General features: G+C 40.4%; 1 protein-coding gene across 2 annotated transcripts in view; it reads right to left on the reverse strand.

Annotated features, from left to right (window-relative positions):
* Nucleotides 1-2,924: 2,924 nt before the first annotated feature.
* Nucleotides 2,925-27,475, reverse strand: part of col2a1b (collagen, type II, alpha 1b) — a 37,065-nt gene continuing 12,514 nt past the window's right edge. For both annotated transcript variants that reach the window (XM_072452051.1, XM_072452050.1), the window contains 44 exons: nucleotides 26,691-26,744; nucleotides 22,506-22,559; nucleotides 22,383-22,436; nucleotides 22,233-22,286; nucleotides 22,027-22,071; nucleotides 21,897-21,950; nucleotides 21,450-21,494; nucleotides 21,269-21,322; nucleotides 19,911-20,009; nucleotides 19,784-19,828; nucleotides 17,895-17,993; nucleotides 17,685-17,738; nucleotides 17,484-17,591; nucleotides 17,340-17,393; nucleotides 14,455-14,553; nucleotides 13,878-13,931; nucleotides 13,392-13,490; nucleotides 13,243-13,296; nucleotides 13,058-13,111; nucleotides 12,514-12,567; nucleotides 12,323-12,376; nucleotides 12,195-12,239; nucleotides 12,011-12,109; nucleotides 11,263-11,370; nucleotides 11,107-11,160; nucleotides 10,965-11,018; nucleotides 10,630-10,683; nucleotides 10,491-10,544; nucleotides 10,101-10,208; nucleotides 9,918-9,971; nucleotides 9,770-9,823; nucleotides 9,027-9,188; nucleotides 7,669-7,776; nucleotides 7,055-7,162; nucleotides 6,785-6,838; nucleotides 6,570-6,677; nucleotides 6,282-6,335; nucleotides 5,960-6,067; nucleotides 5,705-5,758; nucleotides 5,223-5,330; nucleotides 4,060-4,348; nucleotides 3,737-3,924; nucleotides 3,415-3,657; nucleotides 2,925-3,302 (listed from right to left, as the gene is read on the reverse strand). In XM_072452051.1, coding sequence (XP_072308152.1) covers nucleotides 3,156-3,302; nucleotides 3,415-3,657; nucleotides 3,737-3,924; nucleotides 4,060-4,348; nucleotides 5,223-5,330; nucleotides 5,705-5,758; nucleotides 5,960-6,067; nucleotides 6,282-6,335; nucleotides 6,570-6,677; nucleotides 6,785-6,838; nucleotides 7,055-7,162; nucleotides 7,669-7,776; nucleotides 9,027-9,188; nucleotides 9,770-9,823; nucleotides 9,918-9,971; nucleotides 10,101-10,208; nucleotides 10,491-10,544; nucleotides 10,630-10,683; nucleotides 10,965-11,018; nucleotides 11,107-11,160; nucleotides 11,263-11,370; nucleotides 12,011-12,109; nucleotides 12,195-12,239; nucleotides 12,323-12,376; nucleotides 12,514-12,567; nucleotides 13,058-13,111; nucleotides 13,243-13,296; nucleotides 13,392-13,490; nucleotides 13,878-13,931; nucleotides 14,455-14,553; nucleotides 17,340-17,393; nucleotides 17,484-17,591; nucleotides 17,685-17,738; nucleotides 17,895-17,993; nucleotides 19,784-19,828; nucleotides 19,911-20,009; nucleotides 21,269-21,322; nucleotides 21,450-21,494; nucleotides 21,897-21,950; nucleotides 22,027-22,071; nucleotides 22,233-22,286; nucleotides 22,383-22,436; nucleotides 22,506-22,559; nucleotides 26,691-26,744 — 3,756 coding nt within the window. In that variant the 3' untranslated portion in view covers nucleotides 2,925-3,155. The remainder of the gene's footprint in view (nucleotides 3,303-3,414; nucleotides 3,658-3,736; nucleotides 3,925-4,059; nucleotides 4,349-5,222; nucleotides 5,331-5,704; nucleotides 5,759-5,959; nucleotides 6,068-6,281; nucleotides 6,336-6,569; nucleotides 6,678-6,784; nucleotides 6,839-7,054; nucleotides 7,163-7,668; nucleotides 7,777-9,026; nucleotides 9,189-9,769; nucleotides 9,824-9,917; nucleotides 9,972-10,100; nucleotides 10,209-10,490; nucleotides 10,545-10,629; nucleotides 10,684-10,964; nucleotides 11,019-11,106; nucleotides 11,161-11,262; nucleotides 11,371-12,010; nucleotides 12,110-12,194; nucleotides 12,240-12,322; nucleotides 12,377-12,513; nucleotides 12,568-13,057; nucleotides 13,112-13,242; nucleotides 13,297-13,391; nucleotides 13,491-13,877; nucleotides 13,932-14,454; nucleotides 14,554-17,339; nucleotides 17,394-17,483; nucleotides 17,592-17,684; nucleotides 17,739-17,894; nucleotides 17,994-19,783; nucleotides 19,829-19,910; nucleotides 20,010-21,268; nucleotides 21,323-21,449; nucleotides 21,495-21,896; nucleotides 21,951-22,026; nucleotides 22,072-22,232; nucleotides 22,287-22,382; nucleotides 22,437-22,505; nucleotides 22,560-26,690; nucleotides 26,745-27,475) is intronic.

The raw sequence follows: 27,475 nt of genomic DNA on the forward strand, positions 1-27,475 counted from the left end.
GTTAGGGATGTCACGATATAAAAATGTTGGTGTTACAATTATTGTCCTAGATTTTTTGCAATTCTCAGTGTCTAATACTATTTACTTTCCTCAAGTGTATGACCAGCTTTAGGAAATCAAACATTCTGAATAATAAAGTAAAAGTAATATGACATGAACATCCACGTAAAAGGCACTTTTAGTTTGTCTTATGAATTAAATCACACCATGATTATATTGTGATCTGAATATCCACAATTATTGATGAACTGAATAGTCTTGATATCCATAGTAGTTGCACATAGTGCTGAAGGTTGACGTCCATTCCAGCAAAGCACAGGCTGATTGGATTGACGGGTGCGTTTGTTAATTTCACTTCAGTTCACTGTAATCATATTTGTTGTGGGGAGACTGTGCAGTGATTAATGTAATGTCATCGTGCAGTGTTATTAATAGTCACTCTAAAAAAAATGTCCTTAGTTTTCAGAATGATGGAGGAACACATAAACCTGCCATGTTCAATAATCAACAGGCAATGAATGATGTTTCTCCAATCAAATCAACGGAATCAATGGAATTACTGGACATTTAATTACAACTCAGGTACCTCTAATGAATGTTGTGTCTAAGTATCATGTATGTATAACAGGCCTATCAGATCGTACCTTTGCAATCCTTTAAAAATGAGCAAAAATGTGCCACTAAATGTCTTGATTGAGGTTTGAGTATCACACAAAGGAAAAATGAAAATCATCATATGTTTGTTTTGTGCTGATTTTTTTTTTTGTTTTCATATTTTAGGCGATACTTAATCAAAAAAATTGAATGTCATCGTAACAGCTCCTACGGTCTTTCTCTTTTAGTTGATTTAGTATATTGTCCACCTCTAAGACAAAGAAAATGTATCTGTGTAATTGTATTTGTGTAGCACTGAGAGAAGGAGTAGCAGAATGCTGTAATGTGTAATGTGAGCTCGCCTCGCTCCAGATTCTAGTTCTAGTGTCCAGCATTACAAGGAAAGGTTCAACTTGAAAGAAGTTTCTATAGTGGATTAACTTGATTCATGTCTTTGTGCTGTGCCCTACTAATAGAATGAACTTGAACCCTTTAAAATGTTTAATAAACCAAAACTAACATTCTGACTTAATTTGGAAATGGACAAATTAGACAGATTTAGATTTTCAATTTTTTTTTATCATTGTGTTTCTTTTGTTGATGTCTTTTTGTATTTTTTTATTCCCGATTTTGCTCTCTGGTCCTGTTCTATGTCTGTTTTGTGTTTTATGTTTTAAACTTTTAAAAATAAAAAAGAGAAAAAAGTTTAGCAAACCAAAAATGCTGTTACTAATAGTGTTTTTGTGTGATTTATTATCCACTCTAAATAAGAAGTTTGTTCGCACATATTTCCAGGTTTCCTCTTGCAAATCTAATTCAGCAACAACAGTCAGACACAAAATAAACATCTATCTGTGTACAATTTTCTGTATTTTCTGTGTCTTCAATGTGGTGTGTTTGAGTCACTGGTTTGTTACAAAAGCAATGTTATGTTCTAAGGAAGGAAGATTTATGACTGTAATAACAACAACAACAACAACAACAACAACAACAACAACAACAACAACAACAACAACGGAAAGGAGAGTAGCACTGAGGGACTGCAACATTTTAATCTTGATTCAATCATCTATTTGAAAAACAATGTATTGTGTTTCATACACTTTATTAAGTTTGTAAAACAACCACAACGTTGCCAACTGAAAATCTATAGTATAATTTTCCTTTTCCCTGGCTTAAGCAAAAACACTGTAGGGGCATTGCTATTAAATGTAAAAATAACAGGTGTAGAGGGAACAAAAAAACAGAACAATTGTGAATTTCCTAAGTTCACTTTAATTAAAGTAAATCAGGCTTCAGTTTGTTACTTAGTTTTGTCTTTTATTTCCAATTTACAATAATTAAACGTAACAAAAACAAGTCAATGTCATTTTTATAATATAATATATTATCAATAATAATACTATTATTAATAATAAAAATGTACACAACCTCACATGACTGAGCATTCAGTACTGGCTGAAGGACTGCATTCTCGTCCATTGCAGTGTTGTAAAATCAAAGTGTGTGTCTTGGGGGAGAATGACAGGAAGTTCAGACCAAAGATCACCTGCCACAACAGTCAGGGGGCAGCAGGGTGGGCTTCAGTAACTAACCTTCCACCATGGTTGTAGAATAGGCCAATCAAAATGGGTTTGTAAACAAATCTCATGGGGTTTAAAGCCTTAAAATGATCTGCAAAAATGTTAGCATGAGGTAGGCAGGTAATTTATAAATCAAACACAAAGTAATTAACATTTGGCGTTCCAAATAATTGATTATTTTTTTAAGACACATTCTGTGTGAACAAGGAAATAGAGTCAAGTAATAACATGTGGTAGGCAGAAAGAAATTATATATGTATACACGCATATACATATATATATATATATACATATATATATATATATATATATATATATATATATATATAATGTATATACATATATACAAATAACTACGAAAGTGAATCTGACAAAAATACAACGTGTTTTACAAGAATAGCACCATTGATTTTTATTACAATGAAATGTTTTTGAACATTTGACAGAAAGCTTTATACAGCTACATTTGGATCAAAAAAGTGAGGGGACACTTGGTTGAAAAAGAAAGGATATATTCGAAGGAGTTGGTTCATATGGTTAATAATTGTGTGTATTACGTGTATCATTAAAACTCCAGTCCAAACACCCAGGACTCTAACCTTCACAATAAATAAATAACAGTATATTATTTTTCCCATTTCCATCTGTGTTCCCATATGACTCTGGTTCTTCTCATATTCCCCCTTCTTTTGTGCATAAGTATTCATCCTGGAGTGGGGCACCGGGAGTGCTGGGCTTCATGGAGTCGCTGAGCTTGCTGAAGCAAAGATGTGTGAACCACAGATGACAGTTGCTGGTGCCATTCAGTGCAGATATCCTACGGAGTTCAACATGAGAGAGCACTTTTTATTTAGAAAAAAGTCCCATTAAAAAGTCTCTTGATTTTTGTTTTCTCCTTCTTCCCTCCTATAACTGAAGCATTCTCCTTTTCCACTTTTTATTCCCACTTTTTATTTGTTCTAAGGCTCCTTTTTCTTTTTACAAGAAGCAAACTGGGCCAACATTAACTCCAAACTCCTGGTCTGCTCCCCCAATATCCATAGGGGCAATGTCCACAAGAGGCAGTCGAGATGTCTTCTGTGATCTGTACTCAAACACTGTCTTGCTCCACTGTCCTGTGTGTTTCTGTGAAAAGAACCACATCGCCATGTCATTTTTGTGTAACCCAATATCAAAACAAGTCAACACACATTTAGTGAACATCATGTGATGAGCTAAACTAAATGTGCAGTCTTACCGCGCAGCCGTCCTCCATCACACTGTAAGTGAAGCGGCTGTTGCCCTCGGCTCTAATCTCCACATCGTTTGAGCCCTGCAGCAGCACAGCCTTCTTCAAGTTGCCTGTTGAGGCGTCCATGTAGGCCACACTGTTCTTGCAGTGGTACGTAAGGTTCTGTGAAGCCTCAGTGGACAGCAGTCTCAAGAAAGTCATCTGAATAGCAGCAGTGTTGGGTGCCAGGCTGTCATCACCATAGCTAAACTGCACATTATCAGAGGGAAGCAAAATTACTAACCTTTAAATGATAATGTGCAGTGAAAGGAATTAAAGCACGACTTACGCGGTATCCACCATTCATTGTCTCTCCAAACCAGATGTGTTTGCGCTCCTTGCTCTTGCTTGACCACCAGTTCTTACGAGGAAAGTTAGAAGGTTTAGGGAGCACACAGGACTCTCCGGTCTCCATGTTGCAGTAGACTTTGATGGCATCAACAGTGCAGCCTTGATTTGGATCAATCCAGTATTCACCTGCAGATTGAACAAAAAAGGATCAGAAAATTCCCACATTTTATTAGAATTCGGTGATCAATATAGATGCACTAGATGAACATGTATCTATACATTCTCCACAATGAACTCAACATTTCTGGACGTGTCACTCACCACTCTTCCAGTCTGGATGGCACAGTTTCAGGTCTCTACATGTGCGGGCAGGGTTCTTTTTGGATCCTTCTGGGCTGCGGATGTTCTCAATCTGGTTGTTGAGGGATTTGAGCGTGGCATCGACCTCAGCATCGTGCTGACGGAGGTTTCCAGAAGCCTGGTCAGCTCTCATGTATCCGAGAGGATCTGGACCCTTGTCAGTGTGACCAAGACCAGCAAAAGCCGACATGTCAATGCCAGGGCCTGGAGGGCCGGGAAGACCAGGGGGTCCAGAGTTTCCTGGAGGTCCCTGAAAAGAGGACATTTTAGTTATTTGTAGAAAAAAGAGGTTATTCTATTTTGAGCAGTTTCAGAATAAAGTGACATTAAGTTTTCTGCTTGAGTCATCACTTTGATATCCCAATCTCTACTGGTGCCTAATTCCTGCCTCTTCAGTCTCACTAAGGCCTTTTCTCTATAAAATATGGGTGGGAGATGCTGCCATCTGTTCTTCAGTCTGTTCAGTCATATGATTTCATTTTCCTGTCTGAGACACGCCAACAAAGCAAACAAACTCAAGACACACCCACAAACTACTTGTAATTCAAATATGTTTTACTCTCTCACAATTGTTGTGTTGTATAACTTAAAGGTGGTATGGACGATTTTTTTCAGCAAATTTTTTATCATATTTCCTTGTGGCATGGATAAATCATTTGTCCTGCCACGTATCAATCATAAAACGCACCTACCGCTCACCTGCAGCCGCGTCTGGCTCTTGCCCACGTTTCCGCGTGCCTAAGCGCATGGATCTATCATAATATAGTTCCCTCATTGTACGGGGCAAAATGAAGACGGAGAAAGACAGTTCGAGCTGACGCAGAAGTGGACAGAAATCTACGGAAGACGAGCGATGCGATGTGCTCCGTTGCGCTAATAAACAAACGCACGTGTGTGTTGTATCGGTCCGCACGGGGGAGTGCGCATGCGCACTTTTGCCTGCGTTCTCAAATCACCGAAAAATCGTCCATACCGCCTTTAATACTGTACGTCACTAAATCAGACTAAGCCGCAATGCAAAACTACAAAAAAACTCTTCCTTTCAATTAGTTACTCTATGACTGTGAAAACGACAGATCAATCACAGGAATATATCACAGGTATGTATAAAGTAGAATATTTACAGCGGGGCCGCTGTCTCCACTGCGTCCTCGTGGTCCAGGGGGTCCAATTGGTCCTGGGAGTCCATTCATGCCGTCCTTACCAGAGGGGCCAACAGGTCCGGGTGGTCCCTATACAACAATATGGAGGAAATATATTATAGCAGCGTTTTTCTGTGGTATATGTAGGTCCTTTAGGTACGTGGACACCTCTTCAGTTTTTGTCATTTTTTGTAAAACATTGTTAATTTATTGCTCCTCTTTGAGTAATTTCTTTTTTAAAACTCCTGTGGCAATGATGTATCCCTTATTAAGAACTGGTTTAGTCCCAATTTAGTCCTGAAATAGTGCTGTCATAGACCTGATTTGGATCTGGTGGAACTCGAACAGTCACATTTTTTCTTTGATGATACTTGCTGTAAGAAGTTTGAGAACCAGTGTATTATAGTATTATAGTATAATAGTAGAATATTATATAGAGTAAATATAAGGGATTGTGTGCATACTCTTTGCCCGGAAGGTCCAGAGGGTCCAGTGGCTCCCTGGTCTCCAGCTTGACCCTGAAAATAAAACACATCATATTATGAAAGGAATAAAACAATGTCACTAGTTTAAATATAGTGGTCATTGTTATGTACTTCATATTAGTTTGAGTTCTGTTCCATACAGGTAACGTAATAAAACAATTGAACTTATGAGATAGAGCTAAACTTTGAATTAAGACGCAGCAGATGTTGCAGAATGAACATTTAAATTCTTACTGGAGGTCCGGGCAGACCCTGCAGACCAGTGAAGCCTCGGTGTCCCTTCTGTCCTCTCTCTCCACCCTCTCCTCCTTCCCCTTTGTCACCACGAGGTCCTTGAGGTCCCTACATACATAAACACATGAGCATAATCAGAAAAAAACATGGTGGTTGTCTGTGGTTCTATTTCAGACAATGAATGGTTATGAACACGACTTTAGAGCGAACGTGTTCTCTATGACAGACCTCGAGCATCACGGATTGACCTTCAACTCTGTCTTGCTTTTCAGAATCTCCTAAATATTTGATTCTGCACTTGAGTGTGTACAAAGATACTTACAGGCATTCCTCTTGCTCCAGCGGGTCCAGGAGATCCTGCAGGTCCTTGTGCGCCCTAAAGACAAAATAAAGTGAGTTTGTTCATACAATCTCAGTTTATTGTGCTGAATACATTAAAACAAATTAAAGGGTGTAAATTGCCACAATTGGGTGATTTAGGTGGTTATTTGGTAAAAAAAAAAAAAAATAAAGAAAATAAGAGACATCTTTCAAACTGTGTATTTCTTTTACACTGAAACAATTCACATTCATTGTGAATATAGTTGCTGTATATAAAGGTGATACTTACAGCCTCGCCTCTGTTTCCCTGTTTGCCAGTGGGACCAACAGGACCAGAAGCCCCAGGGGCACCTGGAGCACCAGGGGCACCAGCCGGACCAGTGTTACCACGATCACCCTACAATTCAATAGATTTATTACACCTTAAATTACAGAGTATGAATATCCAATCAATATTTTTAGCATAAAATGTCATGAATTTAACCAAAACGCCTAACGGCTTACTTTAACTCCAACAGAACCATCTCTACCCGGAGGCCCATCTGATCCTGGATTACCCTGTGAGATAACACATTGATAATTATTATTGACAGCCCCCCTTTCTCCTGTAAGCAGATGTCCTCCTGAATACTGATGAGCTGTATAATGAAGCCTACTCATCTGACACAGAGAGGTGCACACACAGTCAAACATATGCATGACAAAAACAGCACTGCATCGCAATCAACATGGCATTTACACACCAGTATACTAATAATAAATGTTGCTCCTGACCTCTCTACCAGGCTCTCCAGCAGGTCCAGTGAGTCCAGGAGATCCGACAGGTCCAGGAGGTCCACGGTCCCCAGCACCACCAGAGGCTCCCTGCTTTCCAGGCTCTCCCTGGAATAGGCAGACATATACTTTTACACTACAAGACTAGTACAGATAATATGCAAAAAATTCTGGATAATTGAACACCAAACCTTGTATGATTATTTTAAAGCTTGTGGTTGCATCTAATACAACTGTTATATACATTAGTTAAATACATTTAAGTATGAAATAGTTTGAAAACCTAATTTGCTGATCTATTCCCAGCGCCGACTATTTTCTGAATGTCCTCCCTGCTCTTTTCCCTGTTCACAGTCAACAGATGATAATTCTTTTTTCATGTGCTCTGATAAATAGTGAGTGGTAAGGACATGTCCTCTGAGATAAACAGTGTGGAAGGAGCAGGGACATTATTTCTGCCTCGTGGCATTCCACAAATTATAATTTTAAACAGATATATTCAGCTTCAGAATAGTATCTGTAATTATGTATACAACTGTGCGACTTTTGCTGTTGCAACATGATGTTGACTGTTAGATTCTATTATACATATCCTGAGAAAAAAAAATACTCACAGAAGGTCCAGGCAGACCAGGGAATCCTCTCTCTCCCCGTTGTCCAGGTAGACCGACAATACCTCGCTGTCCAGCCAATCCTGCAGGACCAGAGGGACCAGAAGGCCCCTAACACAAAAAGGCATTTACTAAGACATTTGAAGTGTACTAATTAGTAAACACAATCCATAGTGAAGTTCATTATGTCTTCTAGTAATACACTGCTTTTCCCAAAAATAAATCTTTCAAAACCTAAAACACCAATATTTGTAAACCCAAATAAACATACATTTCCTTAGTGTATTTCTTTGCATATACTTTACTATTTACTGCACCCAAATTTATACTGTGTTTTAAAATATTCTTGTTTTGTCCTTGTCTGATTACAGAGCCAAGTTGTTACTTTCCTGTTCCTTTGGCAGGAGTTTTGATTTATACCTTGTGTCAGTTGTTCCACCTGAGATTTATATGACACACAAATCAACACTGATATTATGTGACAGCAGCAGAACAATCTGACTGTTAAATCTACCAACCATGACCAAGAATGACACAAAAAGTGAGCTTAAATGGAAGAATTGATCATAACTTTAACGTATGGCTAGATTATATATCACTTTTCTATGTGTTTCAAATGGATGCATGTGTGATACTGTCATCACTGTGTCACTGAGCCTGGCCTCCCTGTTCTGTCATAAGGTTAGCTCTGCTATTCCACTCTGTGATGGACACTGGTGGAGACCGTGTTCAACTGTGGACCATAATTGCTGAAAGTGGCTCTTAGCCCTGACAGACCAACAGAACAGTCAATGCACCGATGACAAAACAAACACATTTAATGGTTTTATCACTAGATTGCACACATACTTTCTCAACCCCATGGATTCTGTGCCTGGCCTTTACCAGAATGTCTCAGATTAGATTTTTGATCACAACTTTTTTTACTCAGAGTAAATTAGAGTGAGAGAAAGCCCAAAGATCTGGCCAATCGCATCCTTGTATGCACTGTAAATAAAGCACTTCTCTTTAAGGCTGGCAAAAACTGAGCACCCAAATGTCTTTTTGCCACAAGACAAGAAGTTGAGGATGTATATCTAAGTGTACTGAGTCAGAATATTTGATCATATTTAGCTATTTAAACGCTGTATTAATCAGTATGTAAAACAAATACCTCAGAAAAAAATCTAAAGAAAATAAGCAATTGAATGAAATATTTTGGATTGGTTAGATGAGACATATTGAAATTGTTTGACAAATGGTAACTACTGACACATTTGTCTGCCTGAGCATCATAAATTGTGTTATTTTTGTCAGGATTTAATAATTGCTCAAAAAAGAAAACTTATGCATAAGTTTTTCCCCCAAAAACATATACGTACAGGAGGCCCATCTTCTCCCGCATCTCCCTTCTCTCCAGAGGGACCTGCAGGACCACGAAGACCAGCATCACCCTGTCGACCGTGAGGACCGCCATCTCCTCTCACTCCCTTGGGTCCATCTTTACCAGAAGGCCCAGCAGGACCAGCGGGGCCAGGGTTGCCCTACAGAAAATAAGGTACGGTATACTTTAATAATCACTCGTGAGGGAAATTCATCCTCTGCATTTGACCCATCCTTCTTTAATGCAGCTGAGGTATCCTGTCAGGAGCAGAGCTGCTGCTGTAACGTGCTCGGGGACCCATCTCCAGATCTTTGTGCTAGGCTTAGTCAGGACTACTGTAGCTGGAGGATTTTACCTATTTTGCATGTTTTGGGTCGATGTGGGGAACCAGAATACCCGGAGGAAACCCACCCAGACACGGGGATAAACATGCAAACTCCACACAGAAACACCTGGGAGTTGAACCCATGACCTTCTTGCTGTGGTGCATGAGTGCAAGCCATTAAGCAGTAATATGTTATTCCATAATAATGATCCAGCAAGGGCTTGGGGACTGTGTGTTATGATTCCAGCCAAATGTGAAATAAACCCTCATAGTGACAAACATAGTGTGGCACAACATTTCAATGTGATAATTAACTGGAAGTCTCTCTGTCTCTCTTCTTCCACTCGCTCTTTGATCATCAAACACTACATCAAGGGTGGTGATCTTAAAAGTGCAATCATGTGAGAGGAGCTTACATTGGGGCCAGGAGGTCCAACACGTCCAGCAGCTCCAGGGAAACCAGTGGCACCCTAAAATAAAAGGAAATGTTTTTTTTTATTTTATTTTTAACTGAAGATAGATACACATTTGTGTTTTATGGCTTTGTAACATTTAAAAACTTACAGGAGGTCCTTGAGCACCACGAGCACCTTTTGGTCCAGTAACACCTGTAGGGCCCTGAAAGAGAATAAATATACATTTTAAATATATATTTATATTTCTAAATAAAACTGATAAAAAATCATGATTTTAATCACAAATATAATTATGTAGCAAACATATTATAGGTCATTGTGTCACACTTACTGCAGGGCCAGGGGCACCAGATGGTCCCTGGGGTCCAGGGGCACCAGCATCACCCTTTTGTCCTGACTCTCCCTGTTCTCCTTTGATTCCAGGCTGACCATCAGCACCCTAGGAGGAAACAATATGACATGTATTCAATGACACAGACTGTAAATGATGAAAAAGGTATTTCTCCTGTGTACTTCACAGACAGTATATTTTTAAAGGAAAATAGTGTCAATCAACAAGAGAATCCATATTTTTAAATGATTAAGTGTTAAGTTAAGTTACGTTTTAAATGTCAGCTTCACTTTTACTATGGGTTCCGGTTGTTAAAAGTGGACAAAATAAACTGATGAAACAATCCAACAAAAAAAAAAAAGCTCATGTAATTTTCAAGCAGTTACTCACAGGAGGTCCAGCAAATCCAGCAGGCCCATTGGGTCCAGTCTCACCTCTGTCACCCTAGAAAAGACAACCTGTAATGGTGCACTTACAAAAGCTTCAATGGTAGAAGATAATAAAGAAATGGGTCAATAATAATACATACAGGGGCACCACGGGTTCCAGGAGCTCCAGAAGGACCAGCAGGACCCGATTCACCCTGGAAGATTCACACAAACCATTTACAAAAACTGCACATTGACACAACTGTATCTCTCTTACAAAACTGGCCACAGCAGGAACTCTTAGAATCAGAAAGGTTTATTGCCATTGTCAATGAACAGAATTCACAACATATTGCCTATTAAATCTATGTAATTTAAGTTTACATTAAGTTATGACAGTAAACCTTTAAGATCCTTGATGGTGGCAAAATTGTAACAATTGATATGAGAAAGCTGGGATGAAAGAGGACCAAACACCTGTCCTTCAAATACGTACCTTTTCACCATTGGGACCGCCAGGGCCAGGAGGACCAATGGGTCCAGTGAGACCCTAAAATATAGATTAGATTGTATGGTAAATCAAGAGAGCAATGTGAAAGCAATAAAAAAACAAGTCAAATAATTTTTGGTTGACTTACTCTAGCTCCGTCTTTACCGGCAGCACCCTCAGGTCCTTTCTCTCCAAAATCACCCTGTGGACAACAAATCCGTCAGCTTGGGACCGAGATAGAAACCTGGCTTAAGTCATAGACATACAGACATTATAATGCATTGGAGTGATATTCATGACTCACTCTGTCTCCTTTGGGCCCGGGAATGCCAGCACCTCCTCTCTCTCCAGGCATGCCTTGCAGGCCGGGGGGTCCCTGAGCTCCTGCAGCTCCAGCAGGTCCAATAGCTCCCTATTTATAGAGAGCAAATACATGAGGTGCCATTAACATAACAGCGGGGTACTGTATTTCTGTTCTGTTGTAATTCTTTGACTGGTTCACACACACGGTCTGCAACAAAATTGTTATAAATTAGCTTGAAACATTGACTAGAACCTAGTTGTGGTCATGCTATATGTAGCTATTCCCATTTTGTCCTCGTTATCTGCAGAGATTTTAATCTCCACATATATATGTTTGTGTGTGTGTATGTGTGTGTATGTGTGTGTATATATATATATATATATATATATATATATATGTATGCAGTATACACACACACACACACACACACACACACAGATAACGAGGCCAAATTGGGAATAGCTGCAACTTCTTTTGCTGCCTGTACTGATGCCGACTGATAGAAGGATTCAATTCTCAGAAAGCTGTGCGTCAAACAATACTCTCTAAATACTCTCTATGATTTACTCATATCAAATACATTAGATTTAGCAGCTACATTTGATGCATAATGATGACGCTTAATGCCAGATATTTATCCTGCTACTTTCTTTTGTGCTTGCCACTTGGCATAAGGGATTTAGTTTATTGGGAACATTCTGTTGGTATATTATTAGAGGTTAAAAGAAAATCTTATTTTGAGACCTACCTTGGATCCGTCAGTTCCAGGGGTTCCAGGCAGACCTCTGGGTCCCTGCAGACCCTGGGGCCCAGCTGCACCTCTCTCACCAGGGAACCCTCGCTCTCCCTGCACATCAGCACAGTGGTCATCAGGGCGTGTTTGACAGCTTAATGACTCACGACTAATGACAGACATGTAACAGGCAACTTACTCTGGGTCCAGTGGCACCTGCAGCTCCACCCTCTCCAGGAACACCCTACAATAATTATATGGACATTTAAATTTTTTTGTTTGTTTTTTGTAGCAAAAAACGTTATGTTAAACTAAAATGGAACAAACCTGGTCTCCAGGTTTGCCCCCCTCACCAGGTGGGCCGGGAGGTCCAGGTAGACCCTGTGGAGAGAAACAATTGAACAATATTAGTATTGGAGAAGTATGTACTGGTATCTTAAATTCAATTAGATTATATAATGCAAACTGCAGTTTTTGAAGAGGAAAGCTATAAAAACTACAGTTACAGGTTCACTTACCTGGAAACCATGGGGACCGGGCTGTCCCTGCTCTCCTCTCTCTCCAGCGGGGCCCTGCACAATTCATCAAAATGATTACGGTAACTTTTTTTGTTTACACTATTTGGGTAATATTGATAGATTTGTCTCCAAGACGTTTTACCCAGACAGATCTACAGTACAGTGGGGTGGTGTGAGAAATGAAAATACTGTGAAAAGGCAGTAGAGGGCAGATGATATCTATGTCGATGCAGGAGTGGGATTATTAAATTAATCTGTTTTAACGCCCCATCTCATAACCCTGACCTTTAGATCTGGATGCTCCTTAACTGCCTGGATGAACTTTCTCATCAACAAATGAACATCTGCCACCTGTCCGTCCATGGGAGTATCTCTCCTTCTCTGTGGTTTTCCCCAAGGGTTCTACTTTTTCCCACAGGTTTTTGTTGTTATTTTTCCTTACTGAGAAAGAGGGTCTATGGGCAGGGGATGCTGGGACAGTTATTTCATTGTCGCCCATCGAGGCTTGGTGATTTTTACAAAAATGTATTGAACAGATACATACAGCTGGTCCAGGGGGTCCCGCAGCACCAGTCTCTCCATCTTTGCCAGGCAAACCCTGAGGACACAAATGTGATGTTATTAACAACTACCACAGGATTAATTATACCCGCACATAATGGACTAATCTAGATTACTGTCAACATAGGTACTTAATCTGCTAAACCAATCACAGTTTCTTTAACTCACTCTTAGACCAGGTGCTCCACCCAGTCCTTTCTCTCCTGACTTTCCAGGTTCCCCCTAAAGAACACATAACAATAATAATTGTTACTATAGAGTGCATTCAAGGTAGAGAATGTTTTTAATAGAATGTTGAATTTCATGATGTTACTCACAGATGCTCCTTTGGGTCCAGGGAATCCCATTACACCAGGCTGTCCGCGGCCTCCCTGAGGGCCTGGAGGTCCAGGGCGACCGTCCTCGCCAGCAGCTCCCTAATTACCCAATGATATTGAAAATATCTTCTATTATAAGAAACCTATTGTACGTGTTGAAGAAAAATGTGAAACAGTGAAACATGGGGATAACTTCTTGTTCACATGTTTTAGACACAACATAGAAATGCATTACACAATGTTTCATGTTCAATGTTTCAATGACACAGCCTGCGCTCTGAACCCATTTTGAACAGTTAAGGAATCCACTTAAGACACTTTCACAATACTAAACCAGAATGTGTTGTTTTATTTCTAGCTCACGGCATAATGAATAGTGGATAAATATTGTGAGAATCTCTAAGTTCCATGTGTTAGTTTTTCGAAAGCACAGCCCAAAAATTACAATAATATTGATTTATTAAAAAATCTGACAATGCCACTTACTGAGGGTCCCCCTTTGCCTTGAGGACCAGCATCTCCAGGGCGTCCAGTTAGACCCTGAATAAAGAAAAATGGGTGTCAACAAACATCTTTATGCAGAGAAAAGATACATGGAGTGAAAGCATACGGCAATGTGGCAAATCAAAATCACACCTCTGATGTGCAACAAAATATGTTTAAAATGTGACATAGGAAGAGAGCTTCAATATGAATGATCAATTCAATATTTCATGCTTTTATTCTACTTTCAGTTTTTTATGCAAATTCAGATTTTTAGATAAAATGCTCATTTAGTTTGAACATATTTTCATTCTTTCATTTATTGTTCATCTTAAATATCTTTGTTGCTTATTTGCAATTATTTAATCTATCGCTACTGCTCTTATACATTTCTAATAATAATAATTATTCTGTGATCTTCTCTTTTCTTATCATTATTTGACATAACAATCAACAATCACTTGGTTATTTGTTACAATCTGATGTCTGCTGTCAAATTATCAATATTACTTCATAGTCAGCTCTTCTGTAGTATTTTGTGATATTGGCAGCTGTATTTATAGGGATGAAGATCACTCACTCTGGCTCCAGGCAGACCAGATTCTCCAGGACGTCCAGGGTCACCGCCAGCACCCTTAGGACCACTAGCACCCGAGGGTCCTCGCTCACCAGGGGCTCCCTGTTTTAGAAACACAGGAACAATACAAAAGGGGGTCAGTCAGGGGCTGTTTACACGGACATGAGTTTTCACAAATCTGTCATGTTTTGATATTGGATTTGCCTCTCTTTAACACGACAACGAGCTGCGTGTTCATTTAATCCACGCTCCGCTGAAATCGCTGGAAGAGGTTGTTTCTTTGGGGTCGGGAGGCCATTCTGAACTCATAAATACTGAACAAACTGGTCTACAGAAGTCTAAAGAAGATGAAATGCTCGCAGCACACAGTGGAATATTCTTCCCTGTTTAAAGTGAGATACACCCATTGACCCAGAGGAATCAGAGCATTAAACACAAATGAAACTGGGAAAATTGGGACAATGGAAAATAGAAATCTGCCTTTTCTCAATTGGGACATGGACTGTAGGTCAGTGTGTCCACAGAGTCTGCGTTGTACTGCCACCCTATGGTCACATCTCAGACTTACAGCTCTCATGTAGATGAGAGTGTGTCATTACAAATCAGGCTTGAAATAGATTTGTTAATTTCAGCATTGCCATCTCTCAATATAACCATGTGTTATACCCAACAGATTCCCTGGAATTAAAGTTAGAGTTAAAGTTTATAATCATTACAAATGCAGTAAAATGTTACCTGGCCAGTAAAGACTACACACCTTTTCTATACTGTACAAAGAACAGGTCTTAACTCTTGATGGACAGGTGGAATAACCAATCAGAGAAATGCTTAGTCTGTTAGTGTTCTACACCAAAATGGCAGCTTATGAGTATCAGTAATCAGATATGGAGCTCAACAGTCCCGTCCACTTCGTAATAAGTTCGTAAGTAGTAAGTACCGTATTTTCTGGACTATAAGTCGCACCTTTTTTCACTTTTGGCCGGGGTGTGATATTTATATCACTTGTATGTGATATTATTTGTTATTTTGTTATATTCACACTTGCAACCGCATTTCATACTCCAGTTCAACTTATATATGTTTTTTTCTTCTCTATAATGCATTTTTTGGCTGGTGCGACTTACACTCCGGTGTGATTTATAGTCCGGAAAATACGGTAAATGAAGTAAAAAAGCATGTGCTGTGATTAATCAGATGTGTGCTGCTGCTTGCTGATTGGTTCTCGATCAAAATGTAAGGCTATATGGTTTTTGGCTGTGGCGTTTGTCTGAAAATCTAAATTAAAGTGTGAATTTTGTGAAGATATGCAATAACCTGCGTTGCACCAATGAAATTTCCCCATGTGGGACAATAAAGGAATATCTTATAATCTGGATTGGCGACTAAGCGGTTCACACAGGGGAAAATACATTTTACTTATATGTGGAATTCTGTGTCCTCCCTTGATAGTGACCTTTGATTTCACTAACAAAAGCAGATAGATGATCCATTTTTGCTTCAGGGATTCAGAAATATGAAAATGTTAAGCGTATGAGGCATGATGGCGGATTACCAGCCACCAAATCCCAGAAGAAAAAGATGTAAGCATCACTACAATTGAGTTGCCTGACCCGCCAGCCCTGCCCACATTCTGTTTGACTGTGTAAGGGTCTGGATTCGGACCATTGGGGGGCGTCAAAAAAACTCTCCAGCATTAACCGGTCCAACCACCGCTGCTAATTTGTGTCACGTGTCTCTCAAATGCGGAAGACTTTGTGTCACGTGTGTCTCAAATGCGGAAGACGTCTCTCAAATATTTTTGGAATATTCAGAACAAAATGTATAACTTCATTTACCTGAGATTTACAGAGTTTAGTGCGTCGCTTGTTGACTCGGCAGAAGTCCGCAACGTTTCTCAGTCTGTGTTATTTTTATTCTTTCCTCGTAATCCACCATGTTTGTTTGGACACGAACGGAAAATGTGTTTGTCTGATTGGTTAATCCGCCTGTCAATCAACTCCCTTTGGAAATTGGAGCGACTGGGTTGGATCCCAGACCCTCAGGTTTTGTAAAGTAGTCTGTTGGGAATGGCTGGTCAGGCAAACAATTGAGTGTTGGCAGCGGTTCACTGAAGCGGTTAGAAAACAGTACATTTGCCCAAAAATGTATGGATGTGAAAAGTTTGTTAGGGCAAAGAAAAAGTTAGATGGATATAAATACCTACTTCCTCCTTTAGCTGTTTTAAAATTGGGTAATGCAGATTTAATGTAGATATTCATAGTTTTTCTTGGATTTTTGAGTTTTAAAAACCCCAAAACGTGTTAACAATAAACAGCTGTGATTAATTCGACAACGTTTTTTATAGAGAGCTATTTTATTTAGAGGTGCTCTGATCGATCGGCCGCCAATCATGATCGGGCCAATCACGGCAAAAATCACGTAATCGGTGATCTGCAAAATGGGTGCACAAAATCAGACGCACCAATCACACTTATCTTTGTCATCATATTTGCCTTGAGATAAATGATCTGTAAGTTATTGCAGTAGTGTTGCTTGAGTTCCTTATTAAACCCTCCTTGTTAAAACGCGCTCTGATGTGGTCCTTTAAGTTCCGATGTATCCACCGTCTGCTCCCCGCTCGCTCCTCGCCTGCTCCCAGAGCAGACAACACGGAGCAGCCACGTGTTTCTGTAAACACGCACAGAACTACGAGCTCATCCGCTTTTAGTTAAAAACATAATAGAGGTTCAGAGCCAAAGGTGTCTATCGTCTATCAGCCGTATGAAGTGAAGTGATTGGGTTTCCCAATGTATCCACAGAATGCACAGACTTCCCTTATTTACAGGTACTCCTTATTCAGGTAAATTCAATTGCCAATCCAGTTTAAGGTCATTCTTAATCCCAATTACCTTGGGACCAGGCAGGCCGTCTTGACCAGGGAAACCACGGTTACCTGGGGTTCCCTGCAAATAGCAGAAATCGTGAGTTAGTATCCAAATTTCTGTAAGAATGGGCTTGCTCCACAAATACACATTGTGTAGAGTTGCACTTACCCTCTCTCCGGGAGGTCCAAGTGGTCCGGCTGAACCGGGCTCACCTCTGGGTCCACGCTTTCCCTCTTCTCCCTGGGGGCCGTGAGCTCCCTGAAGACCGACTGGTCCCTAACAACACACACACAAACAAACACACAAATATGTATTAGTTATTTATTTTACTTATTCCTTTACAAAATAATATTTTAAAAGGCCACTTACAAATTCTCCTTTTGGTCCAGCTTCACCCTTGAACCCGGGAATACCTGAGTCTCCCTATACAGTAATGCATAAATATGAATTATATCAACTCAGACTTAAAATAGTAAGCACAAAGAAAATGTGAATTAAAAGGCAGTTTTTTGACCAAAAAAAACACACACAACAGCAACAGCACTTCCTTTCTTCTTAGACTATTCAGTCGGAACCTACCGAGGTTCCTTTTGGTCCAAGCGGCCCAGTGGCTCCCTGAGGCCCAGGAGGTCCACGAGGTCCAGGGAAACCAGGGGCACCGGCGATACCGGGAGCACCCTATATATAGCAAACATCACATGTTAAGGCGAGACACTACGGGCAAAACTCATTTTTCTCTACTTATTATTTTTTGGTCATTTCACTCTCTCAACATATAGTGCTGTACTTTGCCCCCAATCTTAGCGGTAATGGGAGCCTTGGCCGTGGGGCAGCTCCAGGTCGGGCTCTTGCTACCTTCACAACGTTAGCGTTAGCGTAAAGATGCTGGAGAGTGGCGGTACATATATGATGAGAGTGCCAGTACTTATATGATGACTGATGACTGACAACTGTGGCATTCAAAAGCACCACTGTGTGGGTGATTTATCCACATCCAGGCAAAGAAAGAAGAGAGCGGTTCACAGCAAAGGAGACGCTTGTTGTCGTCCAACAAGTGCAACTGTGAGAAAGAACATTAATGTGTATGATTTGTTCAATGGATTTCAAAATAAAAACAAAAAAAGAACTATTTAATTTTTCATTTTGAGACAAATTACAGTAAAATGGTTAATTTTGCGTTCATAAATTTGTTCCCAAAATTGACAAAACAAACAAATACAGCATTGAAGCTTGCTTTCACTCCCGGGAATAGAGCATGTGTCCGTGGGCTTTTTCCCAGTCTGCTCGGACTAAACCAAGACTAAACCAGGTCCAAAACCTAAAGGTGCTGAACACAAAATGCACAGCAGTCCGCACAGCTCTCTGTGAATCCCACTCAGGTGAATGGCACAACTGTGCGTAACCGTGTGGCGCTAGCCCCGCTGCAAGCTCAATTCCAGTTACCCCTGGGGATTGGAACATATGTCCTCACAATGGGACCAGGTCCAGGAAAACAAGGAGTTGCAAAAGCGTGGCCCAGAGGGCGCTCCGGAGCAGAGTTAAATTTTGATCCAGTTTCCCAAATAGACCGCACAGACACAGTACCAGGTGTTCAACACTGAACCACTTGGCCAAGTTCCCCGTACGGAAGGTGGAGGTGTCCAGCAAAGAGCTTAGTGTGTAACGGCTCTGCGCTGTGAGTGAAATATTGACACGGATTATCCCTTCTTTGCAGACAGCCCCTCTTTTCTGTGTGCTATCTAACTGGACCGTATTCATTATTCTATCATGTATAAATTGCATTATATTTATTTCCATGAAGGCTGATTATGATTATTTTGTCCATGTGGAGTAATACCACTCCAGAAAATGTCTTGGGCATGTTACCCATGTTATGTTTTTCAGTGCACTACTTTTTAAGTTTATTAGTTACAATTCTGGCCTTTCGCAGAATGCACCACACCCTCAATATGCATCACTCCACCTCATAATTTGGCATGATCACACCTCTTGTTTAGAGTTCAACGCCCTATACTCTCAGCAGTTGTGCCGACGCTGGATGTCAGGAAAATACCGCTTTGCTAAGATCAGGGGCAAAATAAGACCCAGAATATTTCATGTGGAAACAGCAAACATGTCAATTCTGCTTCTAAAATGTATTTATTATTTAAATTAATCCACTTGCATCCATTAATTTCAATGGAATATTGTTATTTCAAAGGCCGTTTTCTTAAAATGTATTTTCTCCCATAGGAACGTAAAGATCAGCACTAGCACTTACACACACCAAACTTTCAGGTTTTTACACCAAAACTAAATAAGATATCCAAAATCCCCCCTATACATTTTTGTAACAAAATGTCAACAAATGTATTTTTTCTATTTACATTTTTACAAACTATCCACTCGACCACCAAACATATGCACATTTTGTGTTAGAGAATCATGGTCAGCACAAAACACTGTTAAAAATTGCAATCTGAACTTACAGCTGATCCTTTAGCTCCAGGAATACCATCCGTACCAGGGTTTCCCTACAGTGATAAAGAAACAGGCCTTTAACATTTGATGTATTAAATGTAAACAAATATATTTCTTTCATATGTATTTACTCACAGAAGCACCTGAAGGCCCTGATGATCCAGGAGTACCTGACTCTCCCCGAGGTCCCTGAGCACCCTCAGGCCCACGAGCGCCTGTTGGACCAGCTTCTCCCTGGACACAACACATTAAATCAGTAAACCGATAACCATGTAAAATATGCATGGATGCATGGATAAGAATTGACCCTGTGTTGTGCTATTTTGATTTGAATAGGATTTTTATTGTTTCTGGGACAAAATGATGATAGAAAAATGTAGTCTTAAGTCCAAATAATAACAATAGGCTCAGTATTATTTTGCCATGGTCTACATTCAAATCATATATTTTTAGGATTGGAATGTTCTTTAACCTTAATGATCTTTAGCATCACTCTCGGTTTGAAATCTTGAGCGGGCCCTTTCTCCATAATTATTGGGTCTTTTTGGATAAAAATCATAAGCCCTGTTTGTGTGTGTGTGTCCGTGAGTGCGGTGTAGACAGGAGTTTTTTTTGACTAAAATAATTTGTTAACACAATATGTATTTCTTTCCACAGGCTAATTTGCATTACTCAATAGGGTTAGGACAAATAACCCTATTATTCTTCATTATAGTAGAAAAGAGTTAGCTCAAGAGACATTCAAAGATGGATAGATACGACTTAATATTATTTATATAGCAAGATGTATAAATCTAAAGAAAGAAAAAATGTGTTATTATTTCGAAGAAGTCATAATATGTTTTTCAGCATTATTTTACATTTTGTTATCTGTAAATTGCATTATTGAGCAAAAAAAACGTTAATGATTCAAAAGGGTCAATTGACTTCCAAATGAAATTTTCTGAGGGTCCAAACATGCATGAATCAATTAAAATAAAACTCAAGAGTAAAATTCAGAATTTTAACGTGATTGTAAGCTCATAAAATTAGATTTTGCATAGTATGTTTCTCTTCTCTAACTTGGGTGCACGGTGGCAAAGGCAGTTAGCGCTCTTGCCTCCCAAGAAGGAGCTCATGGGTTTGATTCCCAGACCAGACCAACATCACATGATCTCTCTGGGTGGAGTCTGCATGTTCTCCCCGTGTTACCGTGGGTTCTCTCCGGGTTCTCCGGCTTCCTCCCACCGTCCAAAGACATGCATGTGTTAGGCAAAATTGGTAATTCTTGGTAATTGGCCCTAGAGAGTGAATGTAATGTCTGTAATGTCTATGTCTCTGTGTTGGCCCTGCGACAAATTGGCCACTGTGTACCCCGCCTAAGGCCCGAAGTCACAGGGATACCCTGTGGGTCACGGGGTATCCCTGGGGGGGTTCCCTCTCGGGGTCACCCGTTACCCCGAGAGGGAACAAGCGGTAGAAAATGGATGGATGTTTCTCTTACAGCAACTCACCTTTGAACCTGGAGAGCCGGGGAAGCCTGGAGCGCCAGAAGGACCAACGGGACCCTACACAGAGACAAAGAATAAAGTTATTGATATGTGAATGCCCTAATCACTACAGTGTAGTGATTAAGTGTAGTGACTACACCTATAACAGTCTTTTATAAACAAGAAGGACATATGTTACACTCACCGGAGGACCAGAAGGACCAGGCATACCATCATTTCCCCTTGCACCCTGAATAATAGGAAAATGAATTTAGGCTCTACATGAACCATATATTACAAAGAAAATGAGGTAAAGGTTGCAAGCGTTAAAAGTGTTAACATGAGAACACCTAGTCAGATTGAAACAGAGACACAGTCCCTTGTGTGACACGACTGGGAGTTCACATTTCAGCAGCTGAGGCAGCGCTCACAGCTTTTATCTTTTAAAAGTGTCACTCATTCAAGATCTCCTGGCTGGCAATGATGTACCAGTATTGGTTTTCTAAAGTTTGAAAGTCAAGTTAAGGTAAAAAAAGGGTAGTAGAGTTTCTAGTGTTGCTTGACACTTGACTATTTTCTTTAGACGGGAGATGAAAGAAACAGAGAATAAACTAGTGTTCTCAACTTGTATTGATTGAAAAAGCATACTCACAGCAACTCCACTGGATCCGGGACGTCCTCTCTCACCAGGCAGACCGCGAGGGCCCTGTCAAAAATTCACAAAGAGCTATGTAAGTAATTCAACCTATTTATTCAGTATATTCAGTTGTTATGATGCTCACCATTGGTCCAGGGGCACCACTCTCACCAGGGGAACCAGACTCTCCCTTAAGAACACAAAAACATTTAAATTTTCTGCTATTTCAATATTATTGTCAGGGTTTGTTACGGCCACATTTTTTAATAGATCTACAGTATTTAAAAAAAAAAAAAAAACATACTGTAAAGGAAAGACAAAGCTGAAGTATTATTGGGTCAGAAGCCTTACCTTTGAACCAAGAGCTCCAGTTTCTCCCTTTGCTCCATCAAGACCTGAATAACCCTAACAATGTTGAAAGGAAAAAGGTAAAAAAAATAATATGAATGAATGAAAAATAAATAAATAAAACACCAAAGATTTACAACAGATAAATCTTACTCTGTGTCCTTTGATGCCAGGAAGACCAGGAGTTCCTGGGAATCCACGAGCTCCCTTTAAAGACCATAGATGAGCCATAGAGCAGTGTTGTGTTATACAATGTACTCAAGATTAAGGCCTCACCTGAGGTCCAGATGGTCCACGGTCACCAGGTTTACCAGATTTTCCAGCTTCCCCCTTAATAAAAAGAAAACATTATTTTCCTGTGACAGAACTGAGTGTAAATGCTCTTTGATGCTGTTTTTTATTTATTTATTTTTAATTGCAAATGTTATGTTTGCTGCCATCTTTTGCTGAACTATTGTAACTGCACATATTAGTTGAATCCCAAGAATGACAAGTAATGACAAGGGGAAGCAGAAGGCTTAACAGCATTTCCCAGGCTTTTGTCCAAACAAACTTCCCCCAGCTCTTCCAGGGAAATCCCGAAACATCCCCAGGGCAGCTGAGAGAGAGCGTCCTATCAGTGTGTTCTGAGTTTGAGGAGGCAATTAAACAGATGCCCAGAGCCACCTCAGCTCCTTCCTCTTGATGTGGAGGAGCAGCGGTTCAACTCCCAGGTGGATTCTCACCCTAACATTAATTTTGTATTTCTTGGTCCGTATGCCTGACCCGACAGCATGAAATGGGGATGAGAGTGGGGAGAGACATGCAGTAAATTGTCAAGAGATGGAATTGCACTCACAACGCTGCGACCTGCTCCACAAGGGTCTCAACCTTTTTAAGTTTGTCCCGTAGATTATTAGGCCCGAGCGCCACAAGCTGGCGAGAGGCCTATTAATCTCGTAAGGCCGTGCGAAGCACGGCTGCGAAAGTGCACGAAATCGAGCGCGAAGCGCTCGCCCACTTCCAAACACTCACTAACGCACTCCTTCACTCACGCACGCCCCGTGCATACTAATTAGTAGTAGGAAAATGGAACATTACCGTTGTAAACGGGCAAAGCCCGTGCAAAAGTGCGCACTAAACGAGCACTTTACATTGAAAGCACTCATTTGCCCTAAGTAGCTCACGAATATGTTCCCCATCTCTTGCATGTTCCGTGCATATAAGCATGTAATGCAAAAATTGAACATTATTACTGTATAGAGGGCCAAAAACACAAAGTGGGCGGAGCCCACTCAAAATTAACGAAAGTACCCGTCAGTGACCAGGGACCCACACCATGAGGTAGGAAAGCGCGAGCGCTTTCCGAAAATGTATAGTTTATGATATTTGAAAAATGGGAAACATTGTTTTCGCATCGGAATATTATTCTTTCTTCTTCTTTCTTCTTTCTTCTTTCTTCTTTCTTCCTTCTTTCTTTCTTTCTTTCTTTCTTCTTTCTTTCTTCTCGGGACCAACCCCCCTATTTTTCACCCAGTGAACATTGACAAAAAGTCACAAAAATTTGCACACCTCTAAAAATCGTGCCTCTCTACATTCTGGCTATTTCCCTTTTCTAAAATAAAAAAATTGGCGCGTCAGCGCCCCCAAATGTACCAAAAATGCATTGAGAGATAGGAAATGACCCCAAAAAAATCTGATCGTAGAATCATGAAATTTGGCGCAGAGGTAGATGGTGACAAGAGAAGTAAAAAATATTATTACGGCAACGCCGTCCACCCAATCAAATGTCGGCCATATTGCTTCAAAAATGGCTAAGCAGGACTCGGGAGTTTTTCCAAACGTCGTACTTTTACGAACTCCTCCCAGGGCGTTGGCTCTAAAAAGCTGAAATTTGGTGAAAATGCTACTGAGGAGTGGGACATCAAAAGTTATCCAAATTACATTGATACCTCTCACGGTCACGGAATTTCAGAAATCTCCCAAATTTAACATTTCTGCCATTTGCGCAGATAAAGTCCGAATTGCGTCAAATTAGAATCAGTTGTTAAACTCTTTGCGCTAAACGTACTTGAAGTGAAATAAATTAATTTGGAGCCACAGCGCCCCCTACAGATTTTATATGGAGGTTAAATGTTTAGTTTTGCGAAATTTTATGAAATTTGACACACAACTCAATTTTGGCATCCCCATCAAAAAAGTCAATGAGACCCATGTCATAATTGTTATGGCTTTGCCGTAGCGATGACCGAAACCTCCCATGTTATTCCAATGGGGAAATCGCCAGAACATGTTTACACTTTAGACTTTCACAAACTCCTCCCAGGGCGTTAGCCCTATTAACCTGAAATTTGGTGATACTCATCTTCAGGGGTGGACCATCAAAAGTTATCCACATTTTTATTCAAAGAGTCACGGTGTCTGTGCGGCAAAGCCGCACATTTTGCCAAGAATTCAAAATAAAATAGCTTTTTGATGGTGTAATGGCAGAAAATGGGTCATGTCATGTCATTCTAATGTTGTTTTAGGCCATGACATGTCACGGAATTAATATCTTTGTTGTTCTCCTGTGTGCAGATGGGATAAGAATATGAGGTCCTGATTATACTGAATATCTACTGTCCGGCGCCTCTTAATCATCAATTAATGCGTCAGGACCGGATTCGGTGTGGAAATGGTCTTTGATTAAACCTCTGAAGAGATGGCTGGAACCGTCACAGACGTGATAGTCTGGTCTATCTCTTTTTGAGCTGATTTGGGTTGTGATTATGTTATGTTTGTTACCACCTATAAAAGGTGTACTTTGTAAATTGTAAAGTTAGGTAGGGACAGAACGAACTTGTCTTAGGGAGAGAGAGGGTGTTTATCCACTGTGCACGTGAATAAACTTCCACCTTTTGAGAGAGACCGAGAGACTCTGTTTCTGCTTCAAGTTATTGCCTGGTTACTCTTTACTTGATCATTGTTTACAGGAAACTGCCGTAACAATGGTAAAACAAAGGGGAGAAGATGTGACAGCGTCACAGATTCAGCAGTAGGCGTAATATAGGACAATTGGGGCGCGTTAGCGCCCCCTCCTCTTGCGGCGTGGCGGCGGTGTGGCGGCGGCGTGGCGAGGGCCGATCATTGCCGCTTGCGGCTATATTTTTGTATTATTATTACAAACCAATTGCGTTCACAATACCCAAACACAAAAGTTTAGATAAAATGACGGCCATAAAATGATGTGGTAGCTTATTGTCTAATATGTATTGTTTTGTTTACAAGACATAGGTCTAGGTCAGGGGGGCCCACACGTTTTCGGCTCAAGAGCTACTTTTATATTCAACAAAGCCCAAAGATCTACCTCTAGATCTAAATTATTGTATAATTTAGTGTTATTTTTATTGTCAGTATTAAACAGATTTTTATTTTTGTTTAACCATAATTAGGCTGTAGAAACACAATGTAGGCTTTCATGAATAGCCTAATATTGTTTATCATATACAAATGTGCAATATAAAAAGAGATAATCTGCTATTTAACTAGACCATTTAATACAGCTGAGTATTTTGAAAATAAAATATGCTCTCTCATCCTCCTGCTTCTTGCCTTGACTCTCTCTCCTCTCTCCTCCACCTGCTTCTTGCCTTGACTCTCTCTCCTCCTCCTGCTTCTTGCCTTGACTCTCTCTCCTCCTCCTGCTTCTTGCCTTGACTCTCTCTCCTCCACCTGCTTCTTGCCTTGACTCTCTCTCCTCCACCTGCTTCTTGCCTTGACTCTCTCTCCTCTTCCTGCTTCTTGCCTTGACTCTCTCTCCTCTTTCCTCCTGCTTCTTGCCTTGACTCCCTCTCCTCTCTCCTCCACCTGCTTCTTGCCTTGACTCTCTCTCCTCTTCCTGCTTCTTGCCTTGACTCTCTCTCCTCTCTCCTCCACCTGCTTCTTGCCTTGACTCTCTCTCCTCTCTCCTCCACCTGCTTCTTGCCTTGACTCTCTCTCCTCTCTCCTCCACCTGCTTCTTGCCTTGACTCTCTCTCCTCCTCCTGCTTCTTGCCTTGACACTCTCTCCTCCTCCTGCTTCTTGCCTTGACTCTCTCTCCTCCTCCTGCTTCTTGCCTTGACTCTCTCTCCTCTTCCTGCTTCTTGCCTTGACTCTCTCTCCTCCTCCTGCTTCTTGCCTTGACTCTCTCTCCTCTTCCTGCTTCTTGCCTTGACTCTCTCTCCTCTTCCTGCTTCTTGCCTTGACTCTCTCTCCTCTCTCCTCCTCCTTGCAGGTTGAGAATCACTGCTCCAAGGGAAAGGAAACTAATTATGAATGTTTGTGTTTGGGCTCTAGACCCAGAGCTCATGAACATAGGCGAGAGTAGGAGAGAGTAATGGCATGTTTATTTTAGTAACAGAGGAAAAAAAAGCATATCCACGTTTTCAAATCTACATCTACAATGATGGTAACACAGTAAAATGGTACAAATAAAGTTTGACAGGTTTTTGTTGAACACTTACATCATCTCCAGGTTTTCCAGAGGATCCAGAGGGGCCACGAGGACCCATTGGGCCCTGTCATAGGAGAGAGAAAAAAGCTCAGGTGAAACACAATTACAGCCACACACTGATAGGGGGCGACACTGTACAGTAGTCCAGTCCTCTTTTAGAGATTCCCACACTGTCAAACAGGAGATAAAATATGGATTTCAACACATAAATGCAATTACCATTTGGAGCTATGTAAGAGCATGTAAGACAGTACTAACTTCCATTAATAATTCATTTACAACTTGAATTTCCCCAGCCAAAACATTTTTATCTATTTTATGTAACAAATTAGAAACGGACTCAAGTGGTTTGTAAAACTTAAAAAAATAATCAGAACTATAAATTACAGCCAAACTGAGGGTGTATATTCCAAAGTGAAACAGATTCTATACATAAGATAATGCCTACAAAACAAACCCAGGCTGACAGTTTTTGGCCTTTCACCAAAATATTTTGGACTGTCAGTTTGACTCCGGTGTTAAGCTTGATTTTAATGCAACATAATGACTATAGTTAGGGGCCTTTGGAGATTAGCGCCGCAGTGGGGACCCTACAGTGTCAGCTCACTGGGAGGATGGGAATGAGGAGAGAATTAGAAAGGGTCAGCTAGCACAGGAAATAGGATGTGTATTGTTGGATGTTAAACAAGGTAAGAGTAAATAATGAGCAAGAACGGATTAATTCCCAAGTGTGATACACTGAGGATTTCAAATATTATTGTGTGAAAAACGTCAACGCCTAAAGCGCTAATCAAA

The sequence above is a fragment of the Eucyclogobius newberryi genome, unplaced genomic scaffold (genome assembly GCF_026437365.1).
Source record: "Eucyclogobius newberryi isolate DKJ021-1_F unplaced genomic scaffold, fEucNew1.0.hap1 SCAF_19, whole genome shotgun sequence".
Taxonomy (NCBI): Eukaryota; Metazoa; Chordata; class Actinopteri; order Gobiiformes; family Gobiidae; genus Eucyclogobius; species Eucyclogobius newberryi.